At 46.1% G+C, this 21605-nt stretch overlaps 2 protein-coding genes and 2 non-coding genes across 14 annotated transcripts in view; 2 read left to right on the top strand and 2 right to left on the bottom strand.

Annotated features, from left to right (window-relative positions):
* The window catches only part of LOC139338991 (nuclear receptor coactivator 2-like), a 41736-nt gene extending 37899 nt beyond the window's left edge, over positions 1-3837 (top strand). For 3 of the 4 annotated variants that reach the window (XM_070974389.1, XM_070974390.1, XM_070974388.1), the window contains exons 17-22: positions 182-259; positions 347-791; positions 1272-1506; positions 1584-1746; positions 1867-1941; positions 2246-3837. In XM_070974389.1, coding sequence (XP_070830490.1) covers positions 182-259; positions 347-791; positions 1272-1506; positions 1584-1746; positions 1867-1941; positions 2246-2257 — 1008 coding nt within the window. In that variant the 3' untranslated portion in view covers positions 2258-3837. The remainder of the gene's footprint in view (positions 1-181; positions 260-346; positions 792-1271; positions 1507-1583; positions 1747-1866; positions 1942-2245) is intronic. The other variant, XM_070974391.1, reaches the window with a different exon arrangement.
* Positions 3838-8416: 4579 nt separating this feature from the next.
* Positions 8417-21605, top strand: part of pfkpb (phosphofructokinase, platelet b) — a 21523-nt gene continuing 8334 nt past the window's right edge. For 3 of the 8 annotated variants that reach the window (XM_070974399.1, XM_070974397.1, XM_070974401.1), the window contains exons 1-13: positions 8417-8662; positions 12551-12624; positions 13872-13949; positions 14055-14244; positions 14331-14496; positions 14627-14671; positions 14814-14922; positions 17136-17231; positions 17722-17814; positions 17915-18040; positions 18540-18604; positions 18816-18885; positions 20265-20411. In XM_070974399.1, the coding sequence (XP_070830500.1) occupies positions 8554-8662; positions 12551-12624; positions 13872-13949; positions 14055-14244; positions 14331-14496; positions 14627-14671; positions 14814-14922; positions 17136-17231; positions 17722-17814; positions 17915-18040; positions 18540-18604; positions 18816-18885; positions 20265-20411 (1368 nt within the window). In that variant the 5' untranslated portion in view covers positions 8417-8553. Of the gene's footprint in view, positions 8663-12550; positions 12625-13871; positions 13950-14054; positions 14245-14330; positions 14497-14626; positions 14672-14813; positions 14923-16293; positions 16390-17135; positions 17232-17721; positions 17815-17914; positions 18041-18539; positions 18605-18815; positions 18886-19090; positions 19127-20264; positions 20412-21605 lie in introns of all 8 variants that reach the window. The other 5 variants (XM_070974396.1, XM_070974395.1, XM_070974393.1 and 2 more) reach the window with 5 other exon arrangements.
* trnar-ucu (transfer RNA arginine (anticodon UCU)) lies at positions 15562-15651 on the bottom strand. The gene is given in 2 exon segments: positions 15562-15597; positions 15615-15651. It is a non-coding gene; the product is annotated as a tRNA-Arg (tRNA).
* trnar-ucu (transfer RNA arginine (anticodon UCU)) lies at positions 15983-16072 on the bottom strand. Its single transcript is given in 2 exon segments — positions 15983-16018; positions 16036-16072. It is a non-coding gene; the product is annotated as a tRNA-Arg (tRNA).

Below are 21605 nucleotides of genomic sequence, written 5' to 3'. Positions count from 1 at the left end.
CTGCAGACGCATAAATGAGTCATTCAGGTGAAGGTTTTAACACTGAAGTAAATATACAAGAGTTCAGCACGCAGGGATTCACGTGAAAAGTTAAGCATTTAAAAAAAAAAAAAAAAGGGTTGCTGCTGTCTTCTGTAACTTTCTGTCGAGATTAATGTTAATGTTAATGTTCCCCACGCAGAACCGTCAGCCAATGGCGAACCAGATGAGTGGAGTGCCCAATATGAATCTACCTCTAAGGTCTAACGTACCAAACCAGGTCAGTGCGTCCTAAAGCTTTTTGGACTGTTGTATTCCATTTGATCTAAGTTTCATTAAGTACTTAATATTAAGTTCCTCCCTGCAGGGAACCCTCAACGCCCAGATGCTGGCCCAGCGTCAGCGCGAGTACCTCAACAACCACCTACGCCAACGGCAGCAGCAGCAGCACCAGCAACAGCACATGCACCAGCAGCGTGCCATGATGATGCGCACTCCAGGCATCAACATGCCACCTAACATGCCCAGCGGGGGCGCCGCTCCCACGCCGATGCCCATCGGCGGCACCAACCCGCGGCTTCCACAGGGCAACCCGCAGCAGTTCCCCTACCCAGCCTCCAGCTACGGTACCGGCCTGCCCTCTCCTCCTCCACTTCCTCCCCCCCATCCCGGCTCCTCCAGCCCCTTCTCCTCCCCTCTCTCCCCGAGCCACCATCTGGCTAGCCAGGGCATGATGGGAAGTGTAGGCGGGCAGTACAGCGGGGTAATGAGTCCACCGTCACAGCACAGTGCCTTCCAGTTCGGCAGCTCAGGTATTCGATTGCAGCGACGGGCATATAGTCGCTTTCTGTTGTGGTGGCGGTAATCACGTGTATGTCTTCAGACTTTTTCAATCATTTCAAAACCTTTTTTAAGCTGATTGGGTGATGGTGATGGTTGCATGACTCAGTGTTTATGATTCTAACCCTGCTAGAAAACAATCAGGACACCACATGCAGTGATTTCGTAGGTAGACGACTCTGGTGGCGGCTCGGGTGAATCAAAAATCTTCTCTTTTCTTCTCTGTCCTTTTCTTTTATTGTCTTCTTGTGTCTTCTGTCAGTGTTTTAAATTTGTTCTGAAAACTCTCTTTATCTCTTTATCTTATCTCTCGTGTACATTGAACTTGTTATCTTCAGGTTTTACTTTGGTCTTTCAATTGTCAGTCACCTTTAATCAAAAACTGGGTGTTAAGCAAAGACTAACGTACCCATCCGTGCCCTTTAAAACCTTTAATCTGCTCCGATCTGCAGGAATGAGCCAGCAGCAGCAACACCAGGACCCAGTGTCAGGCTTTCCCTGTGGGGCCACGACCCCACAGAGCCCCCTGTTGTCCCCCAGGATGGGGCAGGGTCAAAGCCCCATGCTGCAGCAGAACCAGGGTCAAGCTCAGCCCCAGGGCCCGAACCAGGGAGGTGCACCGGGCTACCATGCGAGCACCGACCTTAACGGATGGCCCCAACCTGCCACCATCTCCACCAGCAACAGGTAACAACAGATCAACAAATCACCACAGCTGATGGGATGTTAGGTTGTGACTAAATGACTCTGTTGCCTCCTTCCAGCGTGTACCCACAACAGTCACAGTCACAGTACTCCACACAACCCAACGGAGGAATGTACGGCAGCAACAACAACATGAACCTGGGAGTCATGGCGAGCAACGGTGGCAACATGAACCAGATGTCAGGCCAGATGAGCTCCATGACCTCCATGAATGCTGAGCAGGTGAGAGATGAGCTGAGATACTGCCTGCTGTTTACTGTTTCAGCTAAGTGCATACACCTGTGATTAATCTTTATTTTCATCATTTGCGTTATATTTATTGTGCTGTCCTCATCATTACAGGTGAGTGACAGCAGCTTGATCCTGGGACAGCTGGCGGGAATTGACATGTTGACACAAGAGGGTGAAGCCAACTCTGTAAGTACAAGACTCGTTTTTGTACACATTACCTTATACAGTATATGAGAATGCTAAATTTGTCAAGTACTAATCCCACATAGTGTAGACAGTAGCTCAGGGCTATGGGACTCTGAGATGGTTCTCATCACATCTGTCAAACAGAGCACCTCATTTCACCTTGATGGCCTGTTCTGATTTTAATTTCGGCGTACCTCAGGGCTCAATTTTAGGCCCAAATTAGTTCTCAGTGCTGTCACAGATAAAAAGACTTAAAGAAGGCAAACTCTTCAGCGCAGTCATCTCTTCTTTTCTGTCTTCCTAGAACTTCTGCTGACCCCGGCTGTGGCTGCAACACTCATGCAAAACCACCGACGCCTACTCGGCTCAGCTGGCGGAGAAGCATCGAGGAGCTGAGGACACGTGACGGAAACACAGCAGCCAGCTCAGAGCCACTAAACAGAGAGGACATGTGAAGCGTTCACCTCAGTGCGGCTTTCTCACACTGATTTTAACATTTTATGCAAAAAATTGACAGGGAGACATCTGAACCATCCTGACAGCAAATGCACAATAGGAGGAAACCAGTAACACAAAAAGGATACTGGTTCAGGTCTGGGTTTGTGGGAAACACTGTATTTTAGTTAGTGCTTTGATACCCACTAACTCAACAGTACGCATTATATTTATCTGTATACTGTACTCTGCAAAGTCTCTCGAAAAACTGGTGTTCAAACAATCAGATGAGCTGGAGCTGCAGCAGCCATGTTACTCTGCAAGTGGAAATGCAAAGCTTTACATCTCTGTGAGCTGCATACATTCACATTAGCGGGAGCTCAGCTGGACTGAATGCACACTGGACTTCATCAAGGATGTCTTTGGCACTTATATTTCAAAATATATAATGATGGTAGAGGAAAAACATAGAAAACACCAGAATCAGGGGCAAGTAGTAGCATCATGTTTTAGAGAAGAGACACAAAATGCTCCCTGCAGCATCTTTTAGACAAAGTGTGAAGGAGAACATCTGTGCATTACAGCTTGCTGCAGTAAAACCTGCCGTCGTTTCTTAGCTCCCGGTTGCTGAAAATGGACCCACACACGCAGTGTTTGCTGATCTCCGGTCAGATGAATGTATTCCTGCTGTGATCCTCTGAAGCAGCGCATGCGTGACGTCGATGACGTCGCAGTTCGACACTGGAGAAGCGAACGGTGGCCGAGCGTAAGCGACGCCTCTGGATTTTATCTTTTGTGAATCTGTTTTAGACCCTGACTGAAAACGTCGAGTGAGGAAGTTTATGAAAAATATTTTACAGGTATTTATAGTTTTGAAGAAGTTTTAGAGATTCTTTGTATGGCGCAAAAAGTCAAGGATGTCTTTCTTTAAGGAAACCTCTCAAAATGGTACATTTTGATGTCGATTTTAAAATTAATATATTTCAACTGCTGTAGTTACAGGGGAGCTGTATCCCTATTTAATGACTTTTTGAATGAAGGTGAATGTGTATAGATAGTGTACATACAGATTTATAATACCCTTTTCCCCTAAATGATACTGCAAAACAGCGGTTTTAGGCCAACAAACATTTCTCAGAGAGCAGAAACAATTCATCGGTTAAATGAAAGGTCAGTGCGCGGAGCTGAACGTCCGCAGTACGACAAGAGCGCAGGTCAATTCACGAGCTCACTTCAGCGGCAAAGAATGTACTCAAAATAAAAGCATGAGCCGCTCAGAATGTGAGCTACCTGGTTTTTAAGCTAGAAATCAGCTGGCTGTTGCTATTTTTCTACAGCTGTATTGAGTTTGAATGTTCAGCTAAGCTAACTAGCTAACCTGCTACAAGTAGCCTAAAGTTCCCCAGTGAAGCAGAAAATGCTTCACGCTTCATAATTTTCTTCTCTTACCTCTAAATTTGGACCTGACATTCAGATTTCCCGTACGCCACCATCAGGGCAATGTTTGAATCTGTCCATCACTTTGGTTTATGACCAAATACCTGCAGAACTAATCCCCTTCCCATCAGCCTCTGCTGCTCTACAGTGCTCATTAGCAACTCTTAGCATGCTAAGACGCTAAACCAGACGGTGAGCGCGTTGTGACAGAAAGTCTGTAGTCAGAAACATTTGTTCTCTCCTCCCTCTGAGATTTGACCGATGAAATTATTTCTGCCTCCAAAGCAGCTTTGCCTTTTAAACAACTTGTGTGCGACTAATCAAACTCTGTGCTACTGCCATTCATTTTACGTTCACACGTTACCGGCCTGCAGGGGTCGCTCTCGCCTCACAGGCGTTCGGCTGAAGCTCTCCGTCACACTGAAGGACAAAAAAAAGTGTATTGTTTGTTGTGTTGGGTCTTTCTGGGAGAGCTTCTACAATCCAAATATTTTACGGACTTGATGGACTTTTACTGGACCTCTAGCATTTTGGGAATCGTTTCATGAAATCAATCTGAAAGGTGCTCAGTCTGTTCATTAGGTGCTGTCTTGTTTAAGCTTGTGATTGTGAACAAAGCTGACTGTAACTAACATCGTGGATTCCTCAAAGCCGTCTGAAATCTGTTAAGCGCGTTCTCTACCATGACTTCTGCCCAGAAGAAGAATGTGAAAATGCATCCTGACTGCAAAGCTTTCAGGACAGTCAGTGATACTCCAGCGTGGACACATGTTGTCAGACCTCTGCGAGAAAATGTAAGCCATGCAAACGTCCTGAATGTCAAACTGTCTGCAAACGTTTAAGGCAATCAAGAGCAGGCGGAAACACTTGTGTACAGTAACCCCTGATGTTTTAGATGAAGGTGAATTATTTTCTCTTGATTTTCACTCACAGTATACACATATAATGAAGAACTTTCTTAATTCGTAGTTGGATATTGTATCAGTTGCAGTACCTTAAGATGCTAAAGAGAAAGCATAATGCCTTAGATCTGTGATTCTGTCTGGTGTATAACTGTAAGGTTTACAGGTGTATTATATGTGTCACATACTGCTGAGTGAGTGTTTTACCACGTCATACTGTAGCTTATAATAATAATGATGATGATAATAATTATTAGATGACCAGGACTTATATTTTCTCCCAAGAAGTGACACTAAGCTGTGTTAACCTGTGTAGAAACTCATGGAAATTACAGTAATACTGTGTTCGCATCTCTAATCAAATGACTTTCTTTGTATTTACACTGTGTTGTTGTACCAGCTGATGCAGTGTTTTTTTTTTTAAGGGGCATTAAGTAACCTTTGACCTTTGCTGACCTCTGTTGGTGACCAGTAGGTACTGCAGCAACATCAGCACATCTCTAGATGACGTTTGAACACTTTGAGCTACAGTGGCCTGTAAATGACATCAATAACGTGATCTAACGCTGATGCAGGACTGCACTGCCACCGTTTCTGACTTTGAATGCTTACAGAGTTTAATTTTGGACAAACTTCTAGTCACAAAAACACCAAAAGCGCAGAAGTTCAGCTTCCCTCTGACAGCTGAGGAGATTTCACATCAGAAGCTGCACCAAAGGCTTTTTCCATTTCGCAGAAGAAACTCTCAAATGTTACGTTTTGTAGCCATAGAAAGACTCCAAACGTTACGCAGGTTACACTGATTTAATGTCAATTTAAAGAATATATGTACATTTAAATAGAGGGAACGTAAAGTGAAGGTGGCTCATGGTTTATTCTTTGTAGACCAACTGGAGCGGCATCACTGGAGCTGTTTACGTCAGATTTTCCTCTCATTTAGTTGTTTCCTCTTAAAGCCACTGCGTGTAGATACCTGTAGAAAGGTGCCGTCAAACCGCTGCTTTCAGTCCACACAGCGGCTTTAACATCGCGCTGGTGCTGCTGGTCTGCATAAAACATCAATGCAGGAAGAAAACTCACATTTTCTGCAGTGTTGTTGAAATACCAGCAGTCGTCAGGATGTTTAAAGCTGACAGAAACATCATTCATTCAGCTTCTTTTAACTTAACAGATTTTTATAGCCTTTTTTTTAGCTGAAATGTTTTATTCTACAACAGTGGGGAAGAAGTTGGTTAAAGCTACTAGTGCAGGTCAGAAGATTCAAATCTGGTAGACTTATTGCCCCTTTCGGAACAGTTTCAGAGCCTAAATACATCAATGTCTGAAGGTATTTCACAGTACAAACGTCAATCAGAGCTTTATGTCAAAGCAGAGGGGGTGTGTGGCTGTTCGAAGTGTTTGTGCTTCAGCAGATCTCTGTCTTCAATCCTCCTCTCGGCCCTGATGTTCAGATCAAGTATCTCAGAGGTGACGCAGTCTGGTACAAGCAGTTTATTCAGAGTGTGTTTTTATGCAAAAGTCCAGACGTTCACACCACTTTATGCAAGCTGTCGACTCTAATGTTGCTTTTGCCAATGCTGCTCGTTAATTTATGATTCATGCCACTGTAAATAAATTATTTTTATTGAGCTGGACTGTCTCTTTATTTCATCCGTGAGGAGCAACAGGAGCAGTAATGCGCTGCAGACCTGAGGCTGGCTGCCTTTCAGTGAATGAATGAAAAGACAATTATCCACTCACAAAGTACTGATTGATTTCTCATCTCTAATCCGCTAAAATGCAGTTTGCCTGTGTGTGTGTGTGTGTGTGTGTGTGTGTGTGTGTGTGTGTGTGTGTGTGTGTGTGTGCGTGTGCGTGTGCGAGTGTGCGTGTGCGTGTGTGTGTGAGTGTGTGCGTGCGTGCGTGCATGCAGTGCTCACTTTATAGCAGCAGGAGGCGACCTTTTCCAGGGATTTAAAAGAGCGGTGGTCATGCTTATTAAATATTCATGCGGCAGGGGATGATTTGGTTTGGATGCATTAGATCATTGATTAGCTGTTTGTTTATATCTGGTTTCTTGGCCTGCGTCACTATAATATGCTCAATATGAAAATCCCCAAAAATGTTGTTTTTTTTTTAATTTAAATGTTAATGAGCTGAAACCAAATGCTAATTAATTCTGATTATCAGGCTATGCAGCCTCACTGGAAGTCTGAATATATGCAGTTTACGTGTATTTGTACATAATTTGCAATGCTAGAAACTTGTCAGGAGCTCTTCCAGACCTCTTCGAATGACAAAGTCAGACTCCTGATCCTATAGCCTCGACCTGCAACCTGTATAATAAAAGATGTGACGTTGAGTTGCTTTGAGGAAAGTGTAGGATGCAGCAGTTTTGGAGCCTGTAGGGATATCTCTGCCTCTGCTGCTGCACTTTTACCAGAATCCTCTCACAATGGACAAAATACTAACACACTGAATAGCTCCATGCAATTTTTTTTTTCATTTTATTATTCACCCACACATATTGATGTGAATCTTGAATGTAAAATAAGGAACACTGTTTGGTGACACACCCAGATTCATGACATGTTAAAGAAGTTCCTTTTTCCAAATGTTAAAGCTGCATTTAGAGAAGTGAGCCAAATGTCTTTGGTCAGGAGGACTTAATACTATTATTATACAAGTACACATTTGAGCTGGACACAGGTACACACTGTACTGCCTCCTCGTCTCCAGAGGAAAGAATTTAAAACTGGTCCAGGACCTGCTGCCCTCTGCATGGCCTTTCTAATCTAATCACACAGCTGCACCACCGTCTGCCAGCGGAGAACTGCTCAAACTTACTCTCAAATAAACCTTTTTATCATGATTACATTATTATGAAATATAATAACTATTCGCTGGCGACACACGCGCGATGCCATATTGTGCTCAGAAAAAGTCACTGAGATAAAGTTTGCAGCGACTCAAGGTCATGAACTTCATGAGAGGTCACAAACTCTGTCTAAAGTTAAAACAATCAGGTAAAAACTTTTTAGGATAGTCAGACACAAATATCAGAACTTTAGAATGTAATTTTAAGAAATACACATTAAAAAATTATGAAGGACCACAGAGAATAAATCAGATTTCAACACCTGCATTCAGTTCTTTGTTGCTGCCGTTACATAATTCATCTAATAATCTAATCTTGAGTTGCATTAAGTCAACTTTTCACGATCTTACAACACTCTCTTTTCTCTTTCAGTGTTTGTATTTCAAAGAAATTCATGAATTGTCACTGGCAGTGAATTATTTCCTGACTGGAAAATATAGTCTCAGCTGCAATTGGTTGGAATATAGTTCACGGTACATAATCTAGTCGCCTATTGGTCGATTTAGCTGTCAGTCAGAAAAACACCTCGTTCATTGGCTCTCTGGCTCTGGCTTTGGCTCAGAATTTTCACTCTGTCCAAAGAGGGCAGAAAGAGAAGACCTCTCACTCTGAATCTATTTCAAGAAATGGGAACTGGATCAAAAGTTGCTTAAAGATATTTTATATTTTTAACAGGCTGCAGATTAGCTTTAGCAGAATTAGTGGTAAAATGCTTCTAGCGGAACTAAAATTAAATATGTGTTCATATGTACTGTATTTATGTATATACAATTTACAGGACATAAGCGTCTCAGTCGATCATCTTCGTAAAAGTACGATCTTTGATCGGGGGGTGTGTACGTGCAGTTTGAGGGCGGCAACCACTGCAGTACTACTACAGTATCTCTCCTGACTCAGATACAGACAGTAGTACTTGGCGCTTCAGGCTAGTTGGACTGAACGTTTTATTTTTCTGGCAGGTGACAGGGACCCAGGACAGGCATGGCGAGCGCGGTTGTACCGAAGCGGCAGGACACCCGGAAATTTTTCGAGAATCTGTCCGGCGCGGGTAAATCCATCGCCGTGCTGACCAGCGGAGGGGATGCCCAAGGTAACATTGCTTAGTATGAGTTCCATTATCGGACGGGCTCGACCGAGCGTACCGAATTCATCACCGTGACCTCGAAGTAACGTTACAGAAAATAAACAACAGGAAAACACACTGAGCTTTTAAACACTGATGTCTGACGGTATTTTAGAAACCGTTACGCTCGTTATGTTTGTTTTCTCAAAGCGGCACGTCCGCAAAATCACGAGCGTTAAGCTAGGTTAGCTAGTTTCAGTAAAAGATACTCTGTCGCTGTTGGCACTTTGGTAAAATATAGTATGTCCCACTGTTAAAATTTCGGGGGGACGTTTTCTGAAAGTAATCGATAATATTTAATTTGGAAAAACGGCAGAAACGCGTCAGCGAGAGACCTGTCCGATAATGGATGCGTAGTCTGAAGCATGTCTTCTGTCGGACTCGTTACGTTACAGTTACATTCTCCTGTGGAGCCAATCAGGCAACGCGCACGTTAAAAAGGCTCCGTCTCGTGCTTAAAAGAGGAAAGGTTGGGTTTCTTTTAACAGTATATATATTTTCCTCTCTGGATGTCGCTTGATTACTTGTTGAGTGGTGAATGAATAAATGGCGGTTACGCAACACCTGACGCTCCCATTCACACTTCTGTCACACATTTTCACTGGATGCTGCTTTATTTATCACCGAGGTGCACAGATAGATTTACAAATCTATTATTATTATTGATAATCCAGGCCTGCTTGAAGTTGGAGCAGGTGCTTTTGATCACCTGGAAGCAGCACTAACATCAACAAGTGGTCATCATCAGTGAATATTTCAAAAGATTAAAACTCGCGTTTTATTCTGTGTTTGTGTCCCTCTCACACACCCTGCACCATCACACCTGTATGGGCTGTGTTTCCTGCACAGCATAGATGGCCCGTGTGTGTGTTTGTGCGTGCGTCCCTGTACCTTACTGAAGGTCTAAATAATGGGATTTCTGATGTAGGACTTACTGCGTTTGTCCCCATCACGTAGTGTTTAGGTCTCGTGCAGCATTAAAAACCCTTAAGAACTACATGAGGACTGCTGGATGTGTCAGCTCTGAAGTTTGCCTTCACAGAGTTCATGAGTACCATCTCATTCGTGTGGATACGTAATGGTGAAATATTCAAGAAGTCAAACTGACAGTGATCAAATTAACTTCCAGGAAAAACGGCGCCTGCATCACCGTGGACGCGTAGAAACACGTGTCTTGCGTCACTGACGAGGAGTCGTGAGAGGACCAGTGTCAAGTTAGTCAAATTAAGTCATAGCACTTCCGTATGACAGTTTCACGGTAGCTAAATATGTTGCAGTCTGCGGCGCGACGCTTTAATTTTGGAAGGCAGGCCCTCTCGTCTTCCAGTGTACTTTCGCTTAGCTTTGCTCATTCTGTCACGTAGGGATGAGCAGCCTACATGAGGAACAGCGAGTATGCAGGGATGTGCTGCTGAATAGAGAAAGGGAAATTAATTGAAATAAACAAGACACTCTGCCATTAAAAGTGATGTTTTAATGATAAAGAAGATCATAAATGTTAATAAGTAGAATTTATTCAATATCTCCAAAGAAGCGTGCTGCCTGTCAGTGACGCTCACATGCTGCTCGTCTCTCACTTTGTGGTGTTTTTGTGTGTTTGTAGTGCTCATCATCAGTACGTGTATATTTACTCGCACACATGCAGCAGTATATATCTGCCGCCTGGTCACAGTGCTGGATGTTAACCCAGGCTATTGTTGGCTGTTACATAACACGCAGTGCGCCTATAGGCTGCCAGTGAGATGCTGTGATGTGATGTTCTCTCAGTCTCACTGCAGCATTTCTCTGCACATCTGCCCTCACGCTGGATGTTAGAGCCAGCCTGCGCCGTAACAACGCGCAGCGGTGTGTTTTCATCAGGTTTGACTGAGGCTGTGTGAAAACGATGCACAGCGTCAAACATCCAGCATCTCGAGTCCCAGTCATTCATAAAAAGCGGCTGCTGGTTTGGAGTCAGGACTGCTCAGGAGCTGCTTCAGATGCCGACACGCGGCGCAGAGAGCTTCTTCTTCTTTGACGCTGATTCAAATGAAACAAGCTGAAAGGTGAAAACTCACCTGAGTTGGTTGTCTTTTAACAGCCATCTTCAATTTGAACAAACTTTCCATGAATTTCTGCATTTTCTGATTTTCTTCCCAAAATATCTGACCACACACACGCACGCACACACACACACACACACACACACACACACACACACACACACACACACACACACACACACACACGCACGCACGCGCACAGATCTGCAGATGTTTAGTCATTCCAGCAGGCTGGAGGGAAGTGCTCACAGCATTTCCTCAGTTGTATGTGTGTGTGTGTTTGTGTGTGTGTGTGTGTTATTCTGAGAGCACAGCCCGAACGCACTCACACGCACAGATGTGAGGCGCGTGTGTGCGGTTCGTTGCACGTCCTTCATTTCTCTGTTTTCCTTTTAGTTGAACTCATCAGACGTTTTGTCCAGTTCAAACCCCTTTCAGCCAATCAGCGCAGCCCCCGGTCTCTTAGCAACACTAGCTCGTCCCATCAGTCCTTGTTAGCATCCAGCGCTGCCTGAGAGCTGGCACACTGTGTCTCCCCCCTGGACAAACCCACCCTCCCTGCATGTAACCTGCATTTGAATGTTGTAACTGAGGAAAAGGAGCATTTATTTACTTATTGCTCAGCTTCTTTTTTGATATTTTTTCAAACGTTTAAGTTATTTTTTCAATCAGTCAATCCATATACCTTTATTTGTCCGGCAAGGGGAAATTCTTGCAAACGTGCCAAACACTGCTCACCACCAGCGTCTCATTTCTGAGGATCTGCTGCATGTTTTGTGTTGAATGCAGCAGCTACGTGTGTGTCTAAAAGCCTAAAACACAACACTGTCATCCAAGGAGTAGTCACGTCCCGTGCGCAGTCTGCAGATAAGGGCCAGTGAATGGGCCGGCTTGTTGAAAGCATGCGCCGTGGGAGGGTGTTTGGCTGAGAGGCCTGCTGGATACGAGGGACAGCTTGTGCCTGCTGAGCTCGGTGATCCGCCACGCCTCAGCCATCATTTCATATCAGACTGCCTCATATAGCAGAAATGTTTGGTAATAATCAGGCCGATTCCCGGTCAGCTGCTCTGGAGACAGAGACGGTCAGCACGGACGAAGTGAAGGTTTTTGACAAAACACATAATTTATCAGCTCCTGATGTGCGTGGACGCTGCGGCGCTGAAGCAAAATGTCAACAGGTGACACAGAGCGTCTGTCAGCTTGTTGTCCATCAGATATTGTTGATTAGATGATGATTGATTATGATGATCGTCCCCTCTCTCTCTTTTGACCTCCTTAACTCCTCCTGTCGTCTGCTGGCCTGTCTGGCTTCTGCTGTTAATTTATGCTGTTATGTCATCGGTTTTCTCCCTCTGTCTCTCTGCTTTCCCTGGAGGTGAGTGGAAGGAGGAAGCTTTGTAATCTCTCTTTGAAACCATAAACATTTTTTATGGCAAATTCAGGTACGGACCTGAGAGTCCAGCAGAAAAACTCGTTCCACAGGAGTTCGGCTGCAGATCTTGATGTGAAACGTTGCATTTAAAGTCTATTAAACGTGATTTTTTTTCTGCTGTTTTTCTGACGTTCTGTTCTTTTCTAATCTATAGAAAATACTCCTGAAGTTCATCTCTTTAGGAAGATGAGTTTTAAGTTCAGTGGATCGTTGGATTCACACAGATTTTAATCATTTGCGTCCTTGTGAGAACGTCTTTCTCAGGTAGTCTTGGCTGGGATGAAAACTGAGATGCGTCCGCAGAGTTTGAGGCAGGCTGTGAGATAACGTCACGGCTCATTTGTCAAACACGTCACTGACACCGACTCCTCTCTTTCCCAGGTATGAATGCGGCGGTCCGGGCCGTCGTCCGAATGGGCATCTACGTGGGAGCAAAGGTGTACTTCATCCACGAGGTGAGGCCAGACTGAGGCTCCAGACGGGGCCTCCGGGGAGACTCTGTGACTCAGTGACAGTGAGCTAAATTGGCGCTGACGACTGGGGCTGCGGTGGTCTCTGAGAGTCCCAGCAGGACCCAGAGAGCTGATATCGCCCTGCGTTTTCTGGACGCGACCTTGAAAAGTTGAATCCAGGCTGAAACATCTTTCTTAGCAGTTAGCACATTTTACAGCCGGTGTGAAAATGGAAAAGCAGTTATTGGATCACAAAAACCTTTCAGCCACCACAATGGGCGTTGCAGGTGATGGAATATGTACAGGTTTGCAGGGAGCAGCAGTCTGCAGTGCTTTTCATGCTGTACAGGGGGGCTTTGGTAATAAAACATCGTATTGGATGCGGATCATGTCGCTTTGTCTCTCACAGAAATGGCTCACGTTTGTTGATGTCACCTTTAAATTGAAGCAGAGCCCGAGCCCTTTTCTCTTTCCCTGCTTGCTCTCTTGGTCATACTCTGCTGGCTGGACGTCTTATTTATTCATCATCCTGCTTCCTCCCTCGAGGGTCCGTCTACGTATATGACCTTGTGGTAGTGAGGCAAATATTTGCACTCGTACGGGTGCTGAAGGTGTAACACAGACCCGGAAAATTGGCTTGTTTTAATGCATGATAAAACAATTCAAGTGACATTTTTAATACAGAGTAAAACTCTGCGGTGTACCACATGAGGATAATCTGCAACAGAATTAGAAATCACTGAATGAATATCAATAAATCTCTGTTTTCTGAACGTCTGAGAGTCGTTCCATATCAAATGTCTGAGGATATATTTGTGATTTGAATGAGCACGACGCCACCGACGGCGGTGGCAGTGGACGCTGGAGACGATCTGGTCTCAGTGTGGATATAATTGGATTACCGGGGGCAGGCCTCATCCTTCACTGTCTGCGCTGTCATCCCCATCAGCCTCGAATAAGCACCGAGCTGTGAGTAATGACAGCTGAGTGCCATGATGCCTTTATTTTGCTCTGGACTCTGGGCCGTGGTTTGCACAACGCTGCAACTAAAAAAGCACCTGAAGCATCACAAACCATCCAAAACATTTGTTCTCCAGCTCTAATCCTCTTTTGTTTTCACACATATGTCGTACTGAAGCGTCTGCTGGTGGTCACAGCGTCTCAGATGTGAGGATTCGCTGCTTTTCTCTGGGTTCTGTCATGTCGTGAAGGATCCGCTGAACATTCACGGTGCTCGTGTCTCTTCTCAGGGGTACCAGGGGATGGTGGACGGTGGAGACAACATCAAAGAGGCGACGTGGGAAAGTGTCTCCAGCATGTTGCAAGTGGTGAGTTTTCCTCAACTGATTCAGCTCACGCCGACACGTGGACAAGTAAACTGTCCTCGTCCTCCTCCAATCAGCTCTTAAACTGAGCTCTTCTGTTTCCCTCAGGGCGGCACGGTCATCGGCAGCGCCCGTTGTAAAGAGTTTCGAACCCACGAGGGCCGTCTGAAAGCCGCGCACAACCTGGTGCAGCGCAGCATCACCAACCTGTGTGTGATTGGTGGAGACGGCAGCCTGACCGGAGCCAACCTGTTCAGGGAGGAGTGGAGCGGCCTGTTGGACGAGCTGCTCCAGCAAGGTGACTGCTCGCCACCGGGCTCGACGTCACGCCCCGCCGCGCTCGAGCTTCCTAACGAGAGCTCGTCTCCCTCTGGTGTTTTTCAGGTCTGATCGACAAGGAGGCGGCCCACAGCAACTCAGAGCTCCACATCGTCGGCATGGTCGGCTCCATCGACAACGACTTCTGCGGCACGGACATGACCATCGGCACCGACTCGGCGCTACACAGGATCATCGAGGTGGTGGACGCCATCATGACCACTGCTCAGAGGTGAGCAAATCCTGAGCGGAGAGACAGATGCTGCGTCTTCTTCACACGCTGAGCTGTGTCATCATCAGCCCTGCTGGGTTTCGCTGATAAGTGCTTTTCCTTGTTTCTGACATTTCTTTTTTTTTTACAGCCACCAGAGGACGTTTGTGCTGGAGGTCATGGGCAGGCACTGCGGGTAGGCGGCTCCCCGTGTGTCGGAGCACACACATAAAACATGTATTTTATAACAAATGTAGGACTATTATTGAAATGTGTGTGTGTGTGTGTGTGTGTGTGTGTGTGTGTGTGTGTGTGTGTGTGTGTGTGTGTGTGTGCAGATACCTGGCCCTGGTCAGTGCTCTGGCATGTGGAGCAGACTGGGTTTTTATTCCAGAGATGCCTCCTGAAGACGGCTGGGAAGACAGCATGTGTCAGAAACTGTCTGAGGTAACACACACACACACACACACACACACACACACACACACACACACACACACACACACACACACACACACGTGGGTACTCGTACTCAGACGTACACAGAGTAATAATACATTTTATGTATCATAGCTGTCATTTTAGCTGTGTTTCAAAATGCTGAATAATTTTGTGTTTTCTGGTTTCAGTATCGTTCTGGAAACATGCAATTAATAAAAAGTATTTTTATGTTTTTTTAACAATAACATTATAACTCTTGAACAAGTGTAAGAGCAGCTAATACAGTTTGTTTGTAATGAAGAATTGTCTGTACGAGGATGAGGAGGAGTCACATACATTTCTCTCAACTCTGCAACCTGTAAAAATTTTAGGTTAAAATATTCAAAATTTATTTTAACTTTAAATTATCAGCAGAATGTGAAGTCCGGCCAGAGATGGCTAACAGGACCGCGAGCTGCACGGCTAACCGAGCTAACGGCAGCTGCAGTTGGTAACCTTTAGTGGTTACTCTGGTGCTATGCTGTTGGTTTGGAGTCAGGTTTTGGCAGGTGGCCATTTCTTAAATATCGCATCTTCATTAGAAGTTTCACTTCATTCTGCTCCAGCGGCTAAAGGAGCTTTTGTCTCAAAGTCTCTGTACAAAAGCGACTCTGGTGGGACTCGAACCCACAACCTTTGAATCACATCTCATGTTTGACTAGAAGTCCAATGCGCTATCCATTGCGCCACAGAGCCAGCTGACTCTCAGGAACCAAACTCACGATGTTGGCAGTTCTCATGCGTCTCACCTTTCACAGAGGCTAAAGGAGCTAGTTTGTCATGTTTTTGACATGTCTTACACTGTAAAGCAGCACAGAGCCAGCTGTGCTGTAAAAAGTGTCAGAAAACATCACAACGCAGCTTTACTTGTAAACACTGCGAACACAAACTCCTTAAAGGCACTTTTTAATCAAGCTAAGGGAGGTAAACTGTTTCACATCATCATCCAACAGCAACTACAACCACTGAAAAACCTTTTTTTTAGAAATACTGACTGTAGATTTATCGAGAGAGTTCTGTAATAGAGCGACTCTGGTGGGACTCGAACCCACAACCTTTGAATCACATCTCATGTTTGACTAGAAGTCCAATGCGCTATCCATTGCGCCACAGAGCCAGCTGCATGTGCCCATGGAAACACACGTGGGCATACACACTTAGTTATGATTTTCATCATCAGATGATTTGAGAAACTACATTTTAAAGAACTTTTTGCAGTGTAAAGTATTGTTATACTGTGACAGTACTCAGTAGTACAGTTAACAGGACACGCTCTGCATTACCAGATGCTGATACGTTTCCAGATGTGATGTTTCGAGTGTGTTTGTCGTCATTCAGAGCCGATCTCGAGGTTCCAGGTTGAACATTATCATAGTTGCTGAAGGAGCCATTGACAGACAAGGACAACCCATAACCTCTGGTTTTGTGAAGGATGTGAGTAGAGCTCAGTTTCAGACTGACGCAGAGGGGAAACCAGAAGCTGGACCGGCCGGTGGATATCAACATGTCTGAAAAACAGACGACGGCGTCTTCTAATGGTTTCTTTCTTCCTGTCCGGACACTCGCCACATTCTGAGAGAAGGCTTAGGTTTCTTCAGCTGCCACGAACTTCAGCTCATACGCTCAGCGTGTAAATCAAAGCTAACTTTTAAAGGACCTCTTACCTCAGCTGCTGCCCCCTCATTGACAGACTCAGTTTCATGCAGTTCCACTGGCTGACTGTCGGTGGCAGTAATGCGTTGAGTCATCTGTAAAGGTGCTGGAAAAAGGAAGAGAAGAAGAGTGCTAGCTAGCAAGCATGAATTGTTTGTTTGAAACAGTGGTTTGAAAACATGAAAGACATGCTTCAAACACTTCAAAATGAAAGCCCGCGTGTTTATCTTTAAGCTAATCCTGTTTAATACACCAGTAGTTCTGCTGTCAGTCGTTCTCACAGGAGGTTAGCATGCCTCATTGAAGACAGTGCACCAGTGTGTTAGCTCACCCAGCTAGCCGTCAATACGAAACTTCTCCACAATGTGGCGAGTTCCTGCTGAAGAAAGGCAACCAGCTGAATGTCAGAACGTCCCAGTGTCTTCACAGCTGATCTGTGATCGTCCTCCGTGATGGGATCCAGCTTTTGGCAGTGCAAAACGTTTTCTGTCATGTTCTCAAATGCTTTTGCTTCTATGTCCCTCCAGAACCGCGCCGATAAGAAAAGGCTGAACATTATAATTGTGGCTGAGGGCGCCATAGATAGCCACAACAAGGCAATAACTCCTGATTATATCAAGGATGTAAGTACGGTGGGGAGACCTGGTCCGGTCGTGGACGCTTCAGAAGCATGGATTCTTTGTCCCTTCATGGTTTTTCTTTCAAACTTTGTGTCCTCTGCGTCATCGTTGTGTTGACGTTTCACACCTTTTGTATGCTTTCCATGCACATTATTTGTTTTTCTGCTTCTGCACGTTCATGTCTGCACGCTCTGTAACATGACAGGAGATGTTTTGCATGATTTCACCCTCTGTGTTTCACTTCAGTGTTTGCACGGTCCCTTTGATTTCTGCATTTTCTTACTGTTGTTTGATGTCAAGAAGCTATGAAATCTCTCAAAGAATGACGAGTTATATTAATGATATATGAAGACAGCTGAACTGTGTAGCTCTTCTGTTTAATGGCACTGACATGTGAAAAGATGTAATCATGTAAAGCAGACCTTACAGGACGTTATTGTGCTACAGACTTCATCTTCACTATTGTCCCCCTTCACTCTTCCTCCACGTCCAGCTGGTGGTTCGCTGCCTGGGTTTTGACACCAGGGTCACCATCTTGGGCCACGTGCAGAGAGGCGGGACCCCCTCTGCCTTTGACAGGATCCTGGTAAATCACAACATCTTTCATGCTTCTCAGTGGAAACATTTGTCTGTGCAGACGTCCTGCTGCTCAGCGTGAAGCTTTAAATGACCTCTGACCTTTGCAGGCCAGTCGTATGGGCGTGGAGGCAGTGCTGGCGTTACTGGAGGCTTCTGCCAGCACCCCAGCCTGCGTGGTGTCTCTGGTTGGCAACCAGGCTGTTCGACTACCACTTATGGAGTGTGTTCAGATGGTAAGAGTGTGTGCGTGTGTGTGTGTGTGTGTGTGCGCTGGAGAGACAAAGGTCATGCGAGGACCAAGAGGACATTGTGGAGTACAGTTAGTCATTTGACACACGCTTTTATCCAAAGCGATGCACATCGGGGGCAGTTCTGGGGTTCAGTATCTTGCCCAAGGATATTTCGGCATGTGGACCGGCGAGGCCTGGGGTTCAAACCACCGACCCTCTGATAGGTGGACAACTGCTCCACCTCCTGAGCCACAGTCCCCCGTACAGAGTCTAACGGACAGATTTAGGGAATTAATCACTTCAGTTGGTTAAAATATGTGTTTTCAGATCAGGTGTGTGGTTTGTGCCCCCTCCCACAGTGCAGCAGTGGTGGAACCACTGGGCCCAGGCGCTCCCAGTTTCTCCACAGATTGGACACCGAGCATGTCGGGGACACCCTCGAACAGAACGAGGAGCCTGTCACCACAGAAGGATCTAACGCTCTTTTGTGTTTCGCCGTCAGACTCAAGAGGTGCAGAAAGCCATGGATGAGAAGAAGTTTGAAGAGGCAGTGAGACTGCGTGGCAGGTATTCTTCAACTTCAGCTACTCTGATGCTGAAATGTGCAGATTGAGCTGCCTGCAGACAAGTTTAGATCCGCATCACACCTGTTCTCTTGTCCGATCGGCAGACTGACCCGGTTTAGCTGTGACTGCATTGATCTGTGATGGACTCTAAGTGTTTCTCCACAGCAGCAGCAGTAGCATTGTGGCTAACTGTTTGAACATGTGTCCTGCAGGAGCTTTGAGAACAATCTGACCACCTACAGACTCCTCTCCTACCGGAAAGCAGATTCTGAACTTCCAAATGTAAGTACCCCCACCCCCAAAGAAACTCTGATTACATCAAACCAATCAGACGATCACAGTTTTAACTCCTCTCATGTGTCTCTCCACCAGCGGCTCTGACATTTGTTGGGTAGCATGAGGTACTTCCTGGTCAGGTGCCTTGTGGGTGCTGCAGTCTTTTTGTGACACTAACAGTCTGTTTTCCTGTGACTGTCTCTGTCCTGAGGGAGAGGAGGAGGCGGGTGATGAAGAGCAGAGTGATGTATGTGAAGAGTAACGAGGCTGCAGCTTGTGCAGGCGTAGCTCACAGAGCTTTCAGCAGCTAGTTGAGACTTCTAGTTCATCCTTCTTACTCACGTTGGCTTCTGACCTGCTCCACGCTGAGATAACAGTCAGTTACAAAGAGGAGTGGGTTCAGTTTTCTCCTGAGACGTTTATGTGGTGCCACAAAACGACAGCGTCAGCGCTCATCACCCGCCGCCCTGTCTGTCTTTGCTTATGTCTTCATGGCTCTGCTTAGAGGTAGACGTGCAGAGAGTCGCTTTGTTGCTGCAGTGACGGCGTCCCACCAGCTGCGCTGTCGGGGACAATCACAACGTGACGCTGTGATCCGCTTCACGTGCACCTGATGCAGCGCTCCTCTCCGCGGAGGCTGACGGTGCCTCTGCTTCCTCAGGAGTCAAAGTGGACAGGCTCCGTCCTCATGCTCTGAGAGTTGGACACCTGTCCATTTTGAGCTTCTCCACATCTGTTCTTTAATCCAACCGGTTAAAGAATCGCAGGAGGAGAAGCTTTCAAACCTTTGACCCGACCATGAAACCCCAAATCCCAGCGAGGCCTTTGTGGCCGAGCGTGTGAAACTCAAATTTGGAGCATGTGCACTCTGACGTTAGGGGTTGAAAATTGCTGTGCAACAGTTTTGGATTGTGCCTGAATATCTATGAGACACTCAGCAGCGAGCGGCACAGGTGAGCTCAGGTTTGAGATGAAGGAGACTCTGGATGGTCAGTTTGCTGCTTCACTGCGTCTCTTAGCAGCATGTGGCTTCTTGCATGCGAGGGAATCTTTGCCTGCTGCTCCTCTGCTCTGAGGCAAAGTCTCGCCTGCCTCCTCAGCAGTAATGAGACGTGATGGTATTATCAGGCTGTGGAGACGAACTGTGCTGTCAGGCGAATACACGTCGCTGCAGCGAGTTTTGTCCAGCTGGACTTCCTCACGCCTGCACAGAATCACTGCTCGTCTTCATCGCCTCTCAAACTCGCTGATATGCCATCTTCTTCAACGCGCTGTGATTGTACACTGAATGTCCGAGGTGTGGCGTGTTTTTCAATGTGCCAAAGCTCTTTCTTCACTCCCTCGCTGTGTGTTTGTGTGTGACCGCCGCTCTCTGTCCCCCGCAGAGCTCCTTTAACGTTGCAGTGCTGAATGTCGGCGCCCCGGCGGCAGGCATGAACGCCGCCGTGCGCTCTGCCGTCAGAGTGGGAATCACCGAAGGCCACAAAATGTTCGCCGTCAACGACGGCTTCGAGGGATTCTACAAGGGACAGGTAAGAGGCAAACTGACTCGTGATCTAGTTTTTCATTTCACCCCTTAAATGTGCCTGTCAAATATCATAAATGAGCGAAAACACTGATCACAGTTTCTGAGAGCCCAAAAACGACATCTTCAAATGCACCAAAACTCAAAGATATCCAACTCACAATGAAACGAAACAGTTTAAAAGCTTCAGCAAGAGAGAGTTTGGGCATTTTTTCAAGTCATAAATGGCTCAATTTTCTGTTCGTCCACTCAAATTAATGGTATTAAAAGGTTTTTTGGAACATTTTTACTCTTTTCTGGAGTAATCATCTAAAACAGTAGATTTTCTTATTTCCTGGCACAGCAGTCAGTAAAACTTTCCCTGCTGCAGTTTGGCAGAATAGAAGTTTATTGACCCTGAATAAATATTCCAGTTCTGCTGTCTAACGCTGGCTCTCACCTTTCTCAGGTATGTGCAGGGTCTTATTTGCCACCGACGTGTTCAGATAGCTGAAAACGTGACTGGTGGAACCGCCTGCACGCTGTGGCTGCAGCTGTAAACACACTGCTAGTACTCTTATTAAGAGTGCACAACAGGGGTGAGCTGCGTGCCTTGGAGGTCACAGTGACCAGCGGCAGGAAGCAGGAAGTGGCGTGGCGGTCCCGCTCTGCTGCGCCGGCTGCAGCGATAAGACTTAAGGGTGTCCAGATAAACAGTGCTGCTTACTGTAAGCCAATTACTCTGCTCCCACAGCGGCCATAGCACGTAAACACACATGCAGCCGTCTTCGCCTTGGTCTCTAACCCTGATCACGCACACTCTTTCCACAAACACTTTGCCCCCAGCAGCGACCTGTTAAAGGCGACGACGCTCTGAAGGCGGTCGTCCTGTAGAAGGATTAGACTTGACTGAACAGTGGAGCCGTGATCCCGGACTAAACCCGCGGATAAGTAGGACACTGATAGAGCGCAGAGCTGCTGGGTGGATGTACAGGAACGCACGGCACGGCAGATCTGAGATCTGTGCGCTGCGCTCGAGGCGTCATCCCTGTCAGACAGAACACACTGTCAGCAGTGTTCAGGGGACTGTCGTCTCCGGGGGGGGGGGCATCTGTGTATTATCAGCTAAACATCAACAGAGACCGAATGTTGACGTCCAGTGTTTGCAAAGTGAAAGTTTCAGCAAAAATGAATGAAAACATGAAGATCTTTCTGTTTCATT

This window comes from Chaetodon trifascialis, chromosome 11 (genome assembly GCF_039877785.1).
Source record: "Chaetodon trifascialis isolate fChaTrf1 chromosome 11, fChaTrf1.hap1, whole genome shotgun sequence".
Lineage (NCBI taxonomy): Eukaryota > Metazoa > Chordata > Actinopteri > Chaetodontiformes > Chaetodontidae > Chaetodon > Chaetodon trifascialis.
The sequence above is the reverse complement of the archived record's forward strand: the minus strand, read 5'-3'. Positions and strand labels throughout refer to the sequence as shown.